Consider the following 17,409-nt stretch of genomic DNA (forward strand, 5'->3'; position numbering starts at 1 on the left):
TGTCATTTAATGTCACTATGAATTGAATACAAAGGACCCCAATGGAAACAAGCCAATGGCTTTCTTGGGTTTTTTAATTCCTATTAGCTGACCTTGTATTGAACATGTGCTTTTTTCTGCAAACTTATTCAATCAGGCCCGGACCTGGCCTAGAGGTCTCATAAGCAGCCTGACAGCGCACCGTGGGTTCGAGTCCCGTTCCCGGCGGTCTTTGCTGCATGTCTCTCCCCCTGTTTCCTGTCCATCTCTACTATAGAATTATAAATAAAAGGCAGAAAAAGCCACAAAAAAAAAAAACGTATTAAAAAATCAATCAACCAACCATGAGCCAGGTAAAATCCTGTCTAGGCCACCAAATTACAGCCGGCACTGGCTGTTGCTGGTGCTGATGGTGATGGTGGTGCAGCTGGTGGCACGGTCGTTTCCCGGGTAGAAGAGGCCATCATCGGAGGAGCCATCGGAGGCCCCTGCAGCCCGGCGAGGCGCTCGAGGGCCGCGGCGCTGCGCTGAAGCGCCGTGACGCCTTGGGCCATGAGTCTCTCCTGTCTGACCAGCCTGCTGTTGAGGCTGCACAGACCCCGCCGAAGGGCGCCCAATTCCCGCTGCACCATGCGGAACCCAGCCTGCTGGATCTCCTGAATCGGGTGATGGTCCTCCTCCTCCTCCGGTCCAGTGACCACGTTGTTCCTGAATGGGCGGGGTGGTCTCTGCCTGGCGGTACTGGGACCCGGTTCTGCCGCCGCTACCCCCGACGGACCTTCACCCGGGTCCGGATCCGCCTCCTCCTCGGCTCGCTCCTCGGCCCCGGTTCCTGCCTGGTCCGCCTCCTCACTCTTCACTTGAAGAGGTGGTTCATCTGTGGGCAGTGTTGATTTTGACAGCAAATTCTGATTTAGTTTTAGTCATAGACTTTTGAATACAATTCCATTTAGTTTTTGTCGTATTTTAGTCATCTGAAATGTTTTAGTTTTTTTCTAGTTTTAGTCGACTAAATTATAAGATTATAGTTGACTAATACTAGTTGATTTGGTCGACTAAAATGTTTTCTGGCGGTGCCTTGATGGCGTCATAATGGCTGATTTTACACTTGGTTGCATGCTGAAATAGCAGATCTACAAGATCACAACGCTTGTGAGCTTGTAGATCGGCTATTTTCAGAGCTCAACACCCGAGCGCAACCAAGCATAAAATGACATGTCTTAGTTCTACTGGATCTCTTCTCCACTCGTTTTTATTTGTTGACGAAATTGTCAACACATTTAGTCTTAGTTTTAGTCATCATAGCTTAGTTTTTATTTCATTTTTATTTCGTTTTCGCTAGTGAAAAAAGGTAGTCGACCAACATTTTTCGTCATAGTTTTAGTCGATGAAATCAACACTGCCAGGTGCAAGTGGCAAAATTATTGAATTACCTCCCTCGGCTCCACCATTCTCCGCTGGTCCCCCAATGCCATATATGCTCTCTGGGAAGAGAGTGGAGGCGGCGAGGACCTCCGGCGTAGCTTGTCCTCCTCCTGAGGGCAGTCGTTCCCGCCTGTTAGCGGCGGCCTTGGGAGTGATTGAAGGAATTATTTTATTGACAATTTCAAGGTACAGCAGCATGATAGAATAATGGGAAAATCCCAATGGATGAATCGCGAGGACAAAGGCTTGAGTCAAGCCTAAGATACCCATGTACCTGTCAAAGTACTTCAAAAACCTAAATGAAGTCCACAATCACAACACCAGAGGTATAGCTCCACTGATCACGTCCAGCCTAGATAACGTTATGAGCATACGTTCCCGGATTGAATGTGTTAAGAAGGTGACGAAATGACACACATAATACAGGCAAACAAACCCTTCTTTTCCTCATTCTCTTCGTCGTGTCGAATCTCCTCTTGATCTGGCAGACGTGTCTCTGGATGCCGGAGAACGCCGAGACGGCCTCCGCCACCTCGACCGCCGGGCGTTGTCTCTTGCGGGCCTGGACGTCGACGACCCGTAGATCCTCGCCTGCCTCGCCTTGACCTCATGCATGAGCAGCTTCTCCTCGCCTTCGGAAAAACGCTGCGAGCGTCTAGCCGGCTCCCAATGATTGCGTGTCGTGGATTTAGCACGTTGCAGCCTTCTTTTCCTCATTCTCTTCGTCGTTTCGAATTTCCTCTTGATCTGGTAGACGTGTCTCTGGATGCCGGAGAACGCCGAGACGGCCTCCGCCACCTCGACCCACGCCCGCCGGGCGTCGTCTCTTGTGGGCCTGGACGTCGACGACCCGTAGATCCTCGCCTGCCTCGCCTTGACCTCGTGCACGAGCAGCTTCTCCTCGCCTTCGGAAAAACGCTGCGAGCGTCCTACCGGCTTCCAATGATTGCCTGTCGTGGATTTAGCACGTTGCAGCCTTCTGCTCTTCAAGGCAAAGGCACCTGGCACTAGAGTTGTCACGATTACAAATTTAAGTTGACGATTAATTATCACTCAAATAATTGCGATTAACGATTTAATTGCGTTTCTGTCGTTGAAAATTTATGAAACATTATGAATAAAAATCACATTTCTGTTTGGCTTTTAGCTTTCGTAAACAAAAGTCGCACAGGGCAGATATGACGAATAACACATATCTAATTACTTTATACTTAAAAATAAACATTAACCCATTAACTGCCAGAGGTATTTTCATATTTCTTTAGCCAGTGCCAGAGTTTTTCATTGAAAAAAAAAAGTACTCAGGAGCCGGGATACAGAATTTTTAAGTTTTAAGTTAACAAGGAAGTGGATAGGAGTCTAGATCTTCGAAAATTCATATAAAAAAAAAATATATATATATATATATATATATATAATTTTTTTTTTTTTGTTCACGTAGATCTACGCGATCTACGCGATTGGCACGTGGCGGCTTTAAATAGGTTCGCGTAGATCTACGTGATTGGCAGTGAATCAGTTAATAGTGGAAATAGCCGATCTATAAGCTCAAAACGCGTCGCATCGCGACGCGTTTTGAGCTTGTAGATCTGCTATTTCCACTATTAAAAAAAATATATATATATATGACTAAATGTCTGTGTGTCATTTTTTATATGATGATTTTAACATGGAATTGATTTTGACGATTATGCAAAAATAATTGATATTAGACGATTATGTAATAATTGTGACAGGCCTACCTGGCGCGCCGTTCAGTTTGATTGGTGCAGCCACACCCAAACCACACCTTGCCTTTTTAAGGCTGCAGAGACCCCGCCGGATCTCGAGCATCGGGTGATGGTCCTCCTCCTCCTCCTCCTCCTCCTCCTCCTCCGGTCTGACCACGTTGTTCCTGAATCGGCGGGGTCTCTGCCTGGCGGCACTCGGACCCGGATCCGTCTCCTCCTCCTTGGCTCCTCCCTCTCCCGCCGTCGCTTCCTGGTCCGTCTCCTCCCGAAGTGGTTTCCGCCACTGTTCATCTGCAGTGGTGGTAAAAGTACTTCATGTTTTACTTAAGTAAAAGTATGAATACTGCATGCAATGTAGAAGTACTCTGTTACAGGTAAAAAGTCCAAATTTCAAATTTACTAAAAGTACAAACGCAAGTGTATTATTTCTGACCATCCATGTCTGCACATTAAAGGGATAGTTCATCCAAAAAAATACTTTTTTTTCTATGGATTAGTCACCCCATGGAGACTTGAATCCATGGATATTTGTTTTTGTTTCAGTCTCATTCCTAGGCCAATAATTTGATGACCAGCGGACCGGTAGGCAGCGGTTCCGGTAGGAGACACAAAGGTTATCAAAATAATGGCTTTTGGGTGAACTATCCCTTTTAAGCATGGCCTTACTCCCAATAAATAGACCTAAACAAAACCAGGTGCAAGAGTGGCAAAATGATTGAATTATTACCTCCCTCGGCCTCCGCTGGTCCCATGATGCCATACTCTGGGAAGCAAGTATCTGGGAAGAGAGTGGAGGCGGCGAGGACCTCCGCCGCCGTAGCTTGTCCTCCTCCTGCGGCCAGTCGTTCGCCTCCGTTAGCGGCGGCCTTGGGAGTGATTGAAGGAATTTTATTAACAATTTCAAGGTACAGCAGTATGATAAAAAATAAAAAGGGAAAATCCCAATGGATTAACCCATTAAGGCCTGATGCCAATTCAAAAAAATGTTTTCTAAATCCTAAGTTCTTTTGAAAAAAATATCAAAATATTTTTCACGATTTTTCAAAAATAGCAGATCTACAAGCTCATAGCGCGGCAATGAGCTTGTATATCTGCTATTTTTGAATAGCCTAAAGATATCTAAAAGTAACACAGATGCGTTCCCGGTCTTAATGGGTTAATGGCGAGGACAAAGGCTTGAGCCCTAAGATACCCATGTACCTGTCAAAGTACTTTTAAAAAAACATACTTAAAAAAAACGTAAATGAAGTCCCACAATCACGACACCAGAGGTATAGCTCCACTGATCACGTCCAACCCAGATTTGGCACAAACAACGGGTTGAATTCGTTCTCCTGCTATGCCACCAAAATGTGGAATGCTCTACCAAAAGTCATGAAGGAGTGTAAAACTCCTTCAAAACCTCCCTAAAAGAGTACCTTCAGGAGGCTGCCATTCCAAACTGGCCCCTGTAAAAGTCATATCCTAGCCTATCCTTTAAATATACATTTTTAACTCTAATCTTTGGTTTTGGGGGATTCTACAAATGTCTTCTAAATCCTAACAGTTTTTTTGAAAAAAACGTACGTTGCTATAATCAGTGGTTCCCAAACTTTTTTTCATGTCAAGGACCCCCAAAATTATATGTATTTGGCCGCGAACCCCCATCTCAAAATATGTTGTTCCAGGGACCCCCCAGAAGCAAAGATTTAAGTTAAAAAATGTTGCTTTAGAAAATATATATATTCAAAGATTTGCACAAATGTTCAGGCTGGGTAAGGCAGGTGTCCCAAAATAGCAACTTAATAGCGGGGGAACGCCCCTCTCGCACTCCTAAATGCCAAATAAGTGGGTTTAGCTGGGGACCCACTGGAACCCCCTCAAGGACCACTGGTGGTCCCCGGACCACTGGTTGAGAACCACTGGCTTAAGACAAAGCAATGTAGACACTGTCTGACATGAAAGGAAAGGAGTGATCAATCAATCACTGTCAATCAGACCAGCAGACATGTATAAACAGCAGTAACTCAGATAAAGCATGGTAAAATGATAGCCATTGTTCACGTGACGCTCGTCTGTCACAAGCGTCATGGAACCACTCGTTCCTGGTTTGAGAATATTTTACATTTACAACCGCTACATCTACATAAACGTTCACATTTCAAATATAAAGTGCTGACCCCCAAGTCATGGATGTAACAAGTCGAAGCGCCTGGGTCTAAGTACCCGTATCTTCAGTATTGTTCAATAAAAACTAAGCATTTTAATCCGATCGGCAGCAATTTTTTTTTTAATAACGTAGCAGGGTACAATACACCTCCCAACCGATAGAGGCGCCTCATTGAAAGCAAATGGAGACAAATCCGGAGAAATGGCCACCGATCGGATTAGAATGCTTTTTATTGAACAATACAGAAGATACGGGTACTTAGACGAGAACGCTTTAACTTGTTATATCCATGGCCGTGAGGTCAGCGCTTTACATGCAAAATCTTGAACGTTTATGTAGATGTAGCGGTTGTAAATGTAGAGTATTCTCAAACCAGGAACAAGTGGTTCCATGACCATGTTTCAGGGCAAGTTAAATGAATACAGCAACTAAACAATTGACTTACAGTGCTGCAGTGCTGTAATGATGAAGGTGGTTACTTTGAAGCAGGTGAACGGCTATTGTAACTGTATTCAATAACTATTTCATGTATTTAGTAACTATCATTTAGTAACCAAACCGCTTTCTCTGCTGTTGCTACTATGTTGCTACTGGAATTAATAAATAACCCACAATGCATTGCGCACTTAAAGTGGCAGGTACATGTTACAGACCCCCATCTCAAAATATTTTGTTCCAGGGACGCCCAGAAGCAAAGATTTGAGGTACAAATGTTTGCTTTAAAAATATATATTTTCAAAGGTTTGCACAAATTTTCACGACTTTTCTAAAATAGCAGATCTACAAGCTCATAGCGTGGCAATGAGCTTGTAGATCTGCTATTTTTTAATGGCCAAAGTATAAAAGGTTAAAGTGGTTAAAATGATTGTGATGCTATATTAACACATTTTGCAGGGGACCCCCTGGAACCCCCCCAAGGACCCCTGGAAGCCTTGAATCCATGGAGATTCTTTTGTTTTTGACCCATTCCTGAGCCAATAATTGGATGACCGGTTGCATTCCCGGTAGGAGACACAAAGAGTCTCCTTTGAGTCTCCTACCGGATACATTAGCATCTTTCCGCCGCCCATCAAATTATTGTCTTAGGAATAATGAGACAGAAACCAAAAAATATCCATGAATTCAAGTCTCCATGTGGGGTGACTAATCCATAGGAAAAAAGTCATTTTGGGGTTGAACTATCCCTTTAATGTAAAGTAATAGGCAAATAATAGTCAGCTTAATGTTATGCTTGGAGCCTTTCTAACAACTGCAATGCAGAAATACTCTGTTACAAGTAAAAGTCCGGGATTACAAATTTACCTGAGTAAAAGTACAAAAGCATTGGTATCATAATTTACATAAAATACCAAAAGAAGAAAGTACTCATTATGGCTAAGTTTTCAAATATATGAAATGTATCAAAATCTTTTGAAAATAGCCGATCAACATGCTCACAATGCGTCGCATCGCGACGCATTGTGAGCTTGTAGATCGGCTATTTTCAAATGGCTATTTTTAAATGGCTTAACCAAAGTGGTTAATGTATGTTTTGTGATAATAATCAAAATCTACAAAGTAACTTGTAACTAAAGTTTTCAAATTATTGTAGTGGAGTAAAAAGTACAATATTCTGCCTCTGAGATGTAGTGGAGTAGAAGTAAAAAGCATTGGAAATTGGAAATACTCCAGTAAAGTACGAATACCTCAAAAGTTTACTTAAGTGCAGTGCTTGAGTAAATGTAACTCACTTACTTTACACCTTGTTTTTTTTTATGTAATACTTTATTTAGAAGTTTTCAGAGAAAAAAGCACATGGAAGTATACAGTTCACAATACAAGGTCAACTAAATAAGATTGAAAAGCCCAGAAAAGCTGCAATGGCTTGTTTCAAATGGGGTCCTCACATACTCAATTCATGGAGAGATTAAATGACAGACATACACTACTATGCAGAACACCATATAAACATTTAAAACGTAAGAAAAACAAAGAATATGCACAGGCAGCGGTGGCCTAGTGGTTAGAGGGGCTGCCTTGATACCGGAAGGTCCCTAGTTCGATTCCCCAATTCATCACATCAATCATGAATCACCGCTGAATAGCCCTTGAGCAAGGCTTCCATGCAGGGTCTGGCTGTAAATAAGTTTCGCACTTAGTCCAACACCCTGGGTAAACAACTTGCTTTGCTTTGCTTTGCTTTACAGTAAACAGTTTTTTTTTGGGGGGGGGGGGCTAGGTTATGACTTTTACAGGGGCCAGTTTAGAATTGCAGCCTACTGAAGGTACTCTTTTTAGGGTAGTTTTGAAAGTGAGTAGGTTTTACACTCCTTCACTACTTTTGGTAGGGCATTCCACATTTTTTGTTGCATAGCAGGAGAACGCATTCAACCCCTTTCAACACCACTGGCCATACGAGTATATTAAATGTGCATGGCACATTTCCTTTTTGAATATGAATCATGTGTATACATCAGCATTATCAGGAAAGAATCCCCCCCCCCCTCCCCCAAGTCCCCCCTCTGTAATAATAGGATCTGTCTGTTTTGAGCTCCAGTCTTCAGTCTGTGGTTTCCGCCCACAATTTACACTCAGCATATTATCTGACACTACTCTGCATGGCTGCTGCTTTGGTTTGGAGACATTCCTCTGAAAGAGAAAACTGTGAAATGGAAAACATTCTTCCTACCAACTGATCTGCAAAGAAGACATTCTCATACAGTATTCTAAACACATTTGTCTCCCATACTGCAACAGACCAATGCAAATTATTTGTAGAAGAAGCGACTACATTGGTTCAGGGTTGGTGTATATAATAATAAAAATAAAATGTATTTGTATAGCACCTTTCATGACATGAAATGCAGCTCAAGGTGCTTTACAGAGCAAAAATACATTACAGTAAAGTACAACTAATTTAACGATAAAGCAAAAAAGAAGAAAAGCAAAAACTTAAAACAACATTAAAATAATAGCAAAACAGTGAGGACATGAATAACAACAAAAACAAAATCAACCAAAGCAAGAGTGAAGAAGTAGGTCTTGAGCTGTGCTTTAAAGCTATTGCTCCGTCACAGTGTGTGTGTGTGTGTGTGTGTGTGTGTGTGTGTGTGTGTGTGTGTGTGTGTGTGTGTGTGTGTGTGTGTGTGTGTGTGTGTGTGTGTGTGTGTGTGTGTGTGTGTGTGTGTGATATGCCCCCCTAGGGCAGTGGTTATCAAAGTGGGGTCCTTGGGGGAAGTTCCAGGGCGTCCTCTGCAAAAATGTGTTAAAAAATACAGCATCACGATCATTTTAACCACTTTATCCATTTATACGTTGGCTATTTTTTAAAACATTTGAAAAATATCGAAAATGCTTGAATAATTCGGAATAATTTTGATATATTTTTTTAACATTAAGCTTCTCTTCTGGGGTTCCCTGGCAAAACATTTTCAGATTGGGGGTCCGCGGCCAAATACATATCAATTTTGGGGGCCCTTGGCATTACATGAAAAGGCTTGAGGACCACCGACCCGGGACCACCGACCCGGGACCACCGACCCAGGACCACCGACCCAGGACCACCGACCCAGGGTACTGTTGTCATCATCAGCTCCCCCCAAACTTGCAAGCAGCTCAGCCTCAGTGTGACTTTGTATGGAAGATTTTACAACTCGTAATTACGGAGCTCGATTTTAATGATTACAAAGTTTACATTTTTACTTGCAGACCCTAGAAAACGAATGAAACAGTGAAAACATTCGCGAGTTGTATTTTGCGAGGCCTAAAATACAAGTGAAGTGACCAATGGAAAATACTTTTTTTGCGCTTTGAAGATAAATAAAGTCCAATAAAATCTTCCATATACCTTTGAGAAAGACACTGTCATGTTTGTCACTTCGCTATCAGTGGAATCACATGAATGACTCTGTATTGTTGGCATTCACTTTGTAGATCAGGGGGTGGATGTTATGTGTTGCTCAGAATGCCTTATAGTTTGTCATTTTGTCCCCTGTTTACGTATTATGCCATAAAAAAAGGAGTAAAAATTAGTAAACACAGTGTCCCGTACCCACTGGCCTTTTTAAAACACACCCTGGAGACAGGAGCAGGGAGCCATGTCTCCAGTCAAAATGCAGTCGTGGAAAGTAACTAAGTACATGTACTCTAAGTGCTGACACTGTACTTATAAGTACAGTTGTGAGGTAGTTTTCCCACTTTTGAGTCGATGGAGGCTGCTAAACAGTGTGAAAGTGTGAGCAATGTGTAGGTGTGTTATTGAGAGAGTGTGTGTGTGTGTGTGTGTGTGTGTGTGTGTGTGTGTGTGTGTGTGTGTGTGTGTGTGTGTGTGTGTGTGTGTGTGTGTGTGTGTGTGTGTGTGTGTGTGTGTGGGGGGGGGGGGGGGTTTCTCTGCATCCTCTGCCCTGTGTAGTGTCTTTGATTTATATGGTAAGTGTGCAAGCCCGGACGTCTCGCCATAAAGGTCCTTACACACCGGCGAATGTGGCGAATATACGCAAAATTCAGACTTGTTCCGAATAATTAAAAGACGCTTTTTCGCTTCGCTTTTTCGCGCCATGTACGCTTGCATTGACTTTATAAGGTTTTTTAAAAAAGCGTATTATTCGCACGAAAAAATCGCCCCGGTGTGTAAGGACCTTTAGATTAAAGTGTGGGACATGGGAAGCATTAGATATTCCATTAGTGCAGCAGCTCCTTCTGCCCTCTAAATCATGGGCCTTTACGTGGCATAATGTCTTCTTGTGTTTACTCTGTGAGGATACAACTTAGTTTCTGCCTGATGCGATTTGTATCATCATGCAGTTTGGGATTTATAAGACTCTAAACTTATGAAAGGTTAAAGCTGTTCTGTATGGTGGAACTTTCTCACAGACAGACAGACAGACAGACAGACAGACCGACAGACGTTGCAAGACAGACAGACAGATGACAGACAGACAGACAGACAGACAGACAGACAGACAGACAGACAGACAGACAGACAGACAGACAGACAGACAGACAGACAGACAGACAGACAACACACCCCGTGAAAAAAATTGTGTGCCCACACAAACTGCACACAACCAAAGCATAAAGTAGAAGGTAAATTGTGCTAATGTGATGATTTCAAGCACAGGAGGAACATTTATATAATATTGAGAGAGAGGTTGATGCATTCGGGGTATACAGTCAGTGTCTGTGTTGCCTTTTGGAACACAATGTTGACAAAACGCTAGCTTTAGGAAAACTGCATTCAAAGAAACTTACATATTTATCCAGATCTGATGTGGTGCCTTTTAAACTTTTTTTCCCCCCAATTTTTCTTTTTGGGGGGCTAGTGAAAGTTACAGGTATGGTGTGTATGATATTAAATGATCATTCATGAAATATGAATGATCCTTAATCATATTCCATCATATTATATGGAAGGGCCCCATATAATAAGGGCCCCATATAATTATATGGAAGGGCCCCAGACAGACGTTGCAAGACAGACAGACGTTGCAAGACGTTATAAGATATTTTACTTAAGTAAAAAGTAGCAATACCACAATATAAAGATACTCTGTTACAAGTAAAAGGCCTGTGTTCAAAATGTTACTTGAGTAAAAGTGCAAAAGTATTGGCCTCAAAATATACTTAAAGTATCAAAAGGGTACCGTTTGAAAATAGCAGATCTACAAGCTATACGTATACCGTGACAGATGCAACCATCCCTTTGTCCATCAGTCCATTTGTGTTGTTATTTCTTGTCAGAATAAATGGAGATTGTCTCCAAGGACAGTTCTGGGTCCGTCTAGACTCTAATCCATTCAACACAACGCAGAAATAAAGACTACGTCAAAGTTGCACCAGGGGTGATGCAACTTTGATGATGGAGAGGGCCACTATATTTCCACACTCACTCCAGAGGGCCACATTGCATTTACTGTCTCTCGGTACTTTTTTTTCGCCAGTCTTTCACACAAAAGTAGCAAAAATAGCCGATCTACAAGCTCAAAACGCGTCGCAGTGCGACACGTTTTGAGCTTGTAGATCTGCTGTTTTTGCTATTGCTATATTTTGGAATTGGAATCCTGAAAAGTACATTTTTTATTTAATTTCAAATGCATTTAGTTATACTTATGTTAACTTTATGAACTTGAATACAAATACATTGGACATAAAAAAGACAATATAATTGTAATACTATTCATTAAGCTACTAATATAGACTGAAGTAATTAAAGCGGGTCATGTTTGCATGTTTGGAATCGTAACAGCTGAAATCAATAATATATCAGTATTCTGATATTAACCTGTGGGCCGCATCAAGTGAAGGTGGGGGCCGCATGTGGCCCCCGGGCCACCAGTTGCCCACACTCCTCAACAGTGAAGAAAACAGGGAGGAGGTTGTGATGTGATGCAATGCGCCTCCTTTCTCATCTCTCCCCTTGAAGCTGTAACATAAATCTCCTCCCACCTCCCCACCGAGAGACAAGGCCATATGCTCAGGGCGTGGCCCCCAGAAACACTCCTTTTTACCTGCGTTAAACCCACACAACAAAACCAAACATCACAGGTCCGTAAAACTAAACCTTTTTTTATAAAAGGGAGCTGGAAATGGAGAAAAAAGACAAAGGGATGGTTGAGCATCTGTCACGGTGCAAAGAAGAACATCTGCGTGGATGGAGAGCTTCTCCAGCTCAATGAGAAGCATTGTGGTACCAAGAGGGCCATTACCTTCTATAACCCCTCTGCACCATGCAGGAGGAAGCAGTGGTAGTAGTAGTAGTTTATTTTGGTCAATTTAAAAGCATATCAATACAACGCCTTCATTAGTTGTCATAGACCAAAAAGGTGTAGGCTGAAGCCTTAGCTTATTATGCCTACCCGTTTTATCTTTGTATAGCTATCAAGAACTATGTAAGAAAAAACAAAACAACAAAAACAAACAACAGAGAACAACAGCGACAACAACAAACAAATACTAGAAAGTACTGTTCCTGAAGAAACAGTGTGGGATCGCTAAAAATGTTGATGGTATTCAGTATTGATAGTTTTATACGTTTTAAATGTATTAAAGTATTAGTAGTGCTAAAGGTTTGAAAGGTTCTAAAGGTTTGAAAGGTTTATGGTTCTAAAGGTTTGAAAGGTTTAAGGTTCTAAAGATTTGAAAGGTTTAAAATGTTTAAAGTATTAGTAGTGTTAAAACGTTTTGATAGTGTTGAATAGGATTCCCCATTGAAATGAATAGGATTTTTTTTGCAATTAAAAGTGAAATATCTCTAAAAGTACAAATTATTTCAAAAATTCGAATGGTAGCCGATATGTCCTAAGTAGGCCGAACGTTGTAGAGTTGGAACGGAGTTTGTAGCTAAAAGTATGAAGGACTATAGTTAGGGTCCAAAAAACGGGCGGAATATGGTATAGTATAATAAGTAGTGGCAATAACATTAGTGTGATCGCTTTAGCGATCCCACAAATATGTGACTTAAACTATGGGATTAGAACAGACTCAAAATTATCTGTATTCGTAAAAGCAGATTTGTACTTGTAGAGGCAATTTGTAACAAACAGTCTGTATGTGCAAATCAGATTTGTATTTGTAAAGTGCAATTCGTAAGTCTTATTGTCAGATTTATAATCCGTCTCTCAGATTTGTAACTCAAATATGAAAATGTGTAATCCATATAACATTTGTAAGTCATGTACCAACATTTGTGTGTCAACTTATACATTTTAGAAGGAGATTTATTTGTGACTCTCCACCGATTTGTGTGAGTCATTATGAGACTCTTTTACCTCGCTGTTAGTCATATGATTCGTAACTTGTAAAAAATAAAATCACCTATGCATGCAGAGTCATTTGTATTTGTGTGTCTAAATGTACAACTCGTATATCAACATTTGTGTGTCAACTTAGACATTATAAATGCAAATGTAGCTGTCAATGTGCACGGATGTGTGTGAGTGATTTTGAGACTGAGAGAACAGTCTCATAATCATCTGTATCCGTAAAACAGATTTGTACTTGTAAAGTCCAATTCATAATTCTTATTGTCATATTTGTAACTCAAATATCAACATGTGTAACTCGTGTATCAACATCTGTGTGTCAACTTAGAAATTATAAACGCAAAAGTAGCTGTTAATGTCCACGGATGTGCACGGATCATTTTGAGACTGTTCTACCGTGCTGAAGTCACCGCAATTTGTGATTCGTGTTGGGAGCAGTACCGAGTGCCTCCAGTAGATGGCGGCCATGCACAGATTCGAGGAATGTCTGGTATGTGTTTCCGCACGGACCGAGTTCAGTGTGACACACCAGGCTGGCTCAGACTGACACAGAGTAACGTGTGCTACGTTCTATGTTAAACTATATTAAAAGTGTAAGCAGCTACAATTGCTTTAACCATCCATTCTTGGTGTATGAGAGGCAAGAAGAAACAGTGTCTTTGAAGTTTATTACAAGTACAAAGGGAAATGTTTCTGGAATATGGACAGGCTGACTGAGGTAAATAAAAGTTTTATAACTGTTATAATGCAACAATCTATTTGTTAAGTGTGTTTGTCAGTGGGGCCTTTTGGGCTGTAGTTCATGTAAAAAAAAAAGTTTACTATTGTGGCTAACGCCACATTAGCATAGCTCCGCCAAATCAATACATTAATCTGTTACATATGGGGCATTAAATGAGACATATAACTCAATTAGTATCAACGTTAGACCCACGTTTGAATTCATGGAAAGTTCTGAACGTGTTCTGTTGATCTGTAAGCTGTTGGCTTAGCCCAGGGGTCTTCAACACGGGTCCGGGACCCCTAGGGGGTCCTCAGAGTTACTACAGGGGGGCTGCCAAATCTGTGTGTGATTAGATTTTTTGTTTTGTTTTACATTAACCACTTGAACCCTATTATCCCTATTCTGAAGAGAACTTAAGCCAAAGATAGCAGATCTACAAGCTCACGAGGCCTTGTGAGCTTAGATCGGCTATTTTTGGCAAAGAGGTTTGGTGTTGGTCTATGAAATCTATGAAAATACAATTTTATACAGTTTGTAGTGGGGGTCCCTGCTTCATCTCTCTTTCAGCTAGGGGGTCCTTAAGCTGAAAACGTTGAAGACCCCTGGCTTAGCCTATATTCTCATTTGTTTATGCATATATATCAGAGCTTGATATGAGACATGTCCCCGTTAATTATGTTAGCTGCATACTGTTGTTTACCTGCATATGGAGTCTGCATGCTTTCTGTGTTCTTAAGAAACACAATGTTGTTACTAGACACACATTTAAAGTCACATCGTGTTGTGATCTTGTAGAACTGCCATTTTTGAATTAAAATATTAATAACCTCCTGTTTCAGTGCGGAGGGGAGTCCTGACAACCAGACAGCCTGCATTGATACCATGTTCAGACACCAGTAGCAGATAAAGGTATGTGCAGTAAGGTTTATTTTATTGTTTTGTATTATTGTATCATTATCATATCACATCTTGTTATCTAATTTCTGTCGTGCCGTACAAATGGACCCAAACTGGTCCATTGGGTTCCATTTGTATGCTAGTTAAGTTGGCACTCAGGATAAATATACTTGAAAAAAAAAAGCTATTCTTCTTGCGTTGACCATCTTATGAGCCAAAGGTCGCAGTAGGTTCCTTCTTGTGTCAATATTGTTAGTCTGGTCTGGTTATTACAATGAATATACCAACCTCACCAAGTCAAATGTACTTACTTCTATGTGCAAGACATTGTACCTAAAAAATTGCAGCATTCGTTATGTGTGATTCTTAAAATAGACTGATTCTTTATGAAAATCTAATCGTTTCTTTATGCATATTGCCTTTTTGCATACAGGGACCTCTGCTCTGACCACCATTCGACATCCCTGACCCACTGTTGATCATCTCAACTGGATGTCTGAAGGAGAACAGCTGTACATCCGATCACACTGCAGCCTCTACCTTGTTGTGAAGTTGGACTCGTTTCCCTGTATGCAGACTTCCTCCCTTCATACGTACACTCTGCTGCCCTGTCTCTCCTCGAGGCCAAAGGCACCCACACCTGACGTGACATGGTTCCATGGCTGTATGATCATGGTGTGATTGCAGGAACGATATAATGAAATCCTCAGTGTTCATTTAACTCTTGAGACTGTACAAATGAAAACAATGTGTGGGCGAAGGGGTGGAATTCAACTTTGTTGAAATTTGACTAAAACTAAAAGGCTTTTATTTGTATTTGCTTGCGTTTACATCAGAAATAATTTGTTTGTGAAAGACAGACATAACTAATGACATGAACAAAACATGATTGGTTACATCCATTCTATACTGCACCATATTGTATTATAGGGCATTAATAATAAAATGTTGTATTATACTCTGACTGTAATGTCTCACTATTTAATTTGCTGATTTTGAGTTAATGAGATGTGTTTTGACCTGAAAGGTTACCATGATGGAAACCTAGTTTGAAAACGCCATTTCCACAATGTTAAAACAACAATGCACAGACATATACTATGTTATATTACAAAAGGGAGACGAGACTTGTTCGTTATTATATTATACGTGTTTTATTGGCCGCTTTAAAGCTGAGCTTTTAAAGTGGTATGACAGTAAATTCTGATTCACAATTATGGGGCCAATTATTTGCAGAACATATATCTTATCTACAAGCTCATAACGCTTCAGTTCAGAATGCAATGTGCTGTGAGCTTGTAGATCGTCAATTTGCACCGACTGTTTGCCACATAAAAGGGACGCTAGGGTCTGAACCTCATGCTATCCATGGACCAGCTGACAGCACTGGGGTCTTCTCCAGCCTGGAAGATGCAAGCCTCACCTCCTTGCTCACCTGTTGTGAATAAATCATACTCCTTGAATCTGGTTTGTTACAAATGCCAGAAATGTAGTTATGCTACAGGATATTACATTTTAAATAATGTGGGTTTTCATACCAACAACAACAAATACCTGAGTGTATTAAATATCATTTATGCGGTGCTAATAATATTTACTCTGTCATGGGGGCGGTCAGTGCATGTTTGCAATAATACAAGAAGCTCTGTCTCTAGTCTGTGAGCCAGGGCACCAAATATGGGGTCATCAGTTCACTCACACACAAGCTCAGCACACAGTGTCATGCCCATGACAGCATCCCCAAACTGGTGAGCAGAGACAGTGTTCCAGAATCCATCATGGTGCCAACAGACGAGGTCTGGCTTAACCTCTCTGGCATGGAGCCCAATGCACATGCATCTTCAGCAGGTACTGGGTTAGATATCAAGCGTACTTTGCATGGCCAGCAAGGAAGAAGTGTAGTAATTTTGGTGGGGTTTATGAATTGAATATTCCACTATGATCAAACCATTCACTGATCCAAGCTGGGCCTCTATGTTGCTGACGCATATGAACACAACTCCACAAGCATAATTATGAAGAAGCACTGCCAAGGAGAAGGTTGACCCCAGAGGTCAAATGCCCTTTTACACACACCGCTGCAGACTACGTGCCCCGCCACACACACACGCACGCACGCACGCACGCACGCACACACACACACACACACACACACACACACACACACACACACACACACACACACACACACACACACACACACACACACACACACACAAACATACAAACATAGTTTCCTAGACCCACTGGCTAGGATAGACAATGTTGCTGACATGGAACCATGACATCAGGACACAAACTTGGGACAGATTTAAATTGTAAATAATGCCATAATGTGCAGACTGTGACAGTTAGCTGTCACAGGGAAAGCTCTGCTTCCAACCAAATGGCCTGTGACCTATGACCTTGAGATCATCGATCCTCAAGCATTCTCCCTTAAGCATGAAGGTACATTTTTATTATCATTTGATTATTATTACTCATTATTAATGATTCATTATATTTCCAATATTCTTTTTAATTAGGAACCAGATGTGTGACTCTAATTTACAGTGGGAGAATATTGAATATAATGAATACATCCTTGTAAGGGAATGAACTTTAGGTTGAGTTAATTAGTTAGTGTTGTGGGCTCAGATTTCCCCCCCCCCTCTTTCTAAACATACCTTCTTTTGTTTCAGCCAATGACAGGGAGAGGCTTGAATTTCACATGGTATTTGGAATGGATGGACAATAAATGACCATCTCCTCATGCCCAAGACTCAG

General features: G+C 41.3%; 1 protein-coding gene and 1 long non-coding RNA gene across 2 annotated transcripts; one reads left to right on the forward strand and one right to left on the reverse strand.

The window, feature by feature from the left end:
• Window positions 1-344: 344 nt before the first annotated feature.
• LOC308100704 (uncharacterized protein) lies at window positions 345-8,848 on the reverse strand (the record flags this gene model as incomplete). Its single annotated transcript, XM_080449772.1, has 7 exons — window positions 345-856; window positions 1,413-1,548; window positions 1,841-2,004; window positions 2,100-2,411; window positions 3,147-3,425; window positions 3,862-4,000; window positions 8,750-8,848. 7 exons carry the CDS (start codon window positions 8,846-8,848, stop codon window positions 345-347), a joined length of 1,641 nt encoding a protein of 546 aa, XP_080305898.1.
• Window positions 8,849-13,577: 4,729 nt separating this feature from the next.
• LOC308100449 lies at window positions 13,578-15,274 on the forward strand. The gene is made up of 3 exons (XR_013934446.1): window positions 13,578-13,740; window positions 14,586-14,655; window positions 15,077-15,274. It is a non-coding gene; the product is annotated as an uncharacterized lncRNA (long non-coding RNA).
• The last annotated feature ends 2,135 nt before the right edge of the window (window positions 15,275-17,409 follow it).

This window comes from Gymnoscopelus braueri (genome assembly GCF_963280865.1).
Source record: "Gymnoscopelus braueri genome assembly, chromosome: 14".
Classification (NCBI taxonomy): domain Eukaryota; kingdom Metazoa; phylum Chordata; class Actinopteri; order Myctophiformes; family Myctophidae; genus Gymnoscopelus; species Gymnoscopelus braueri.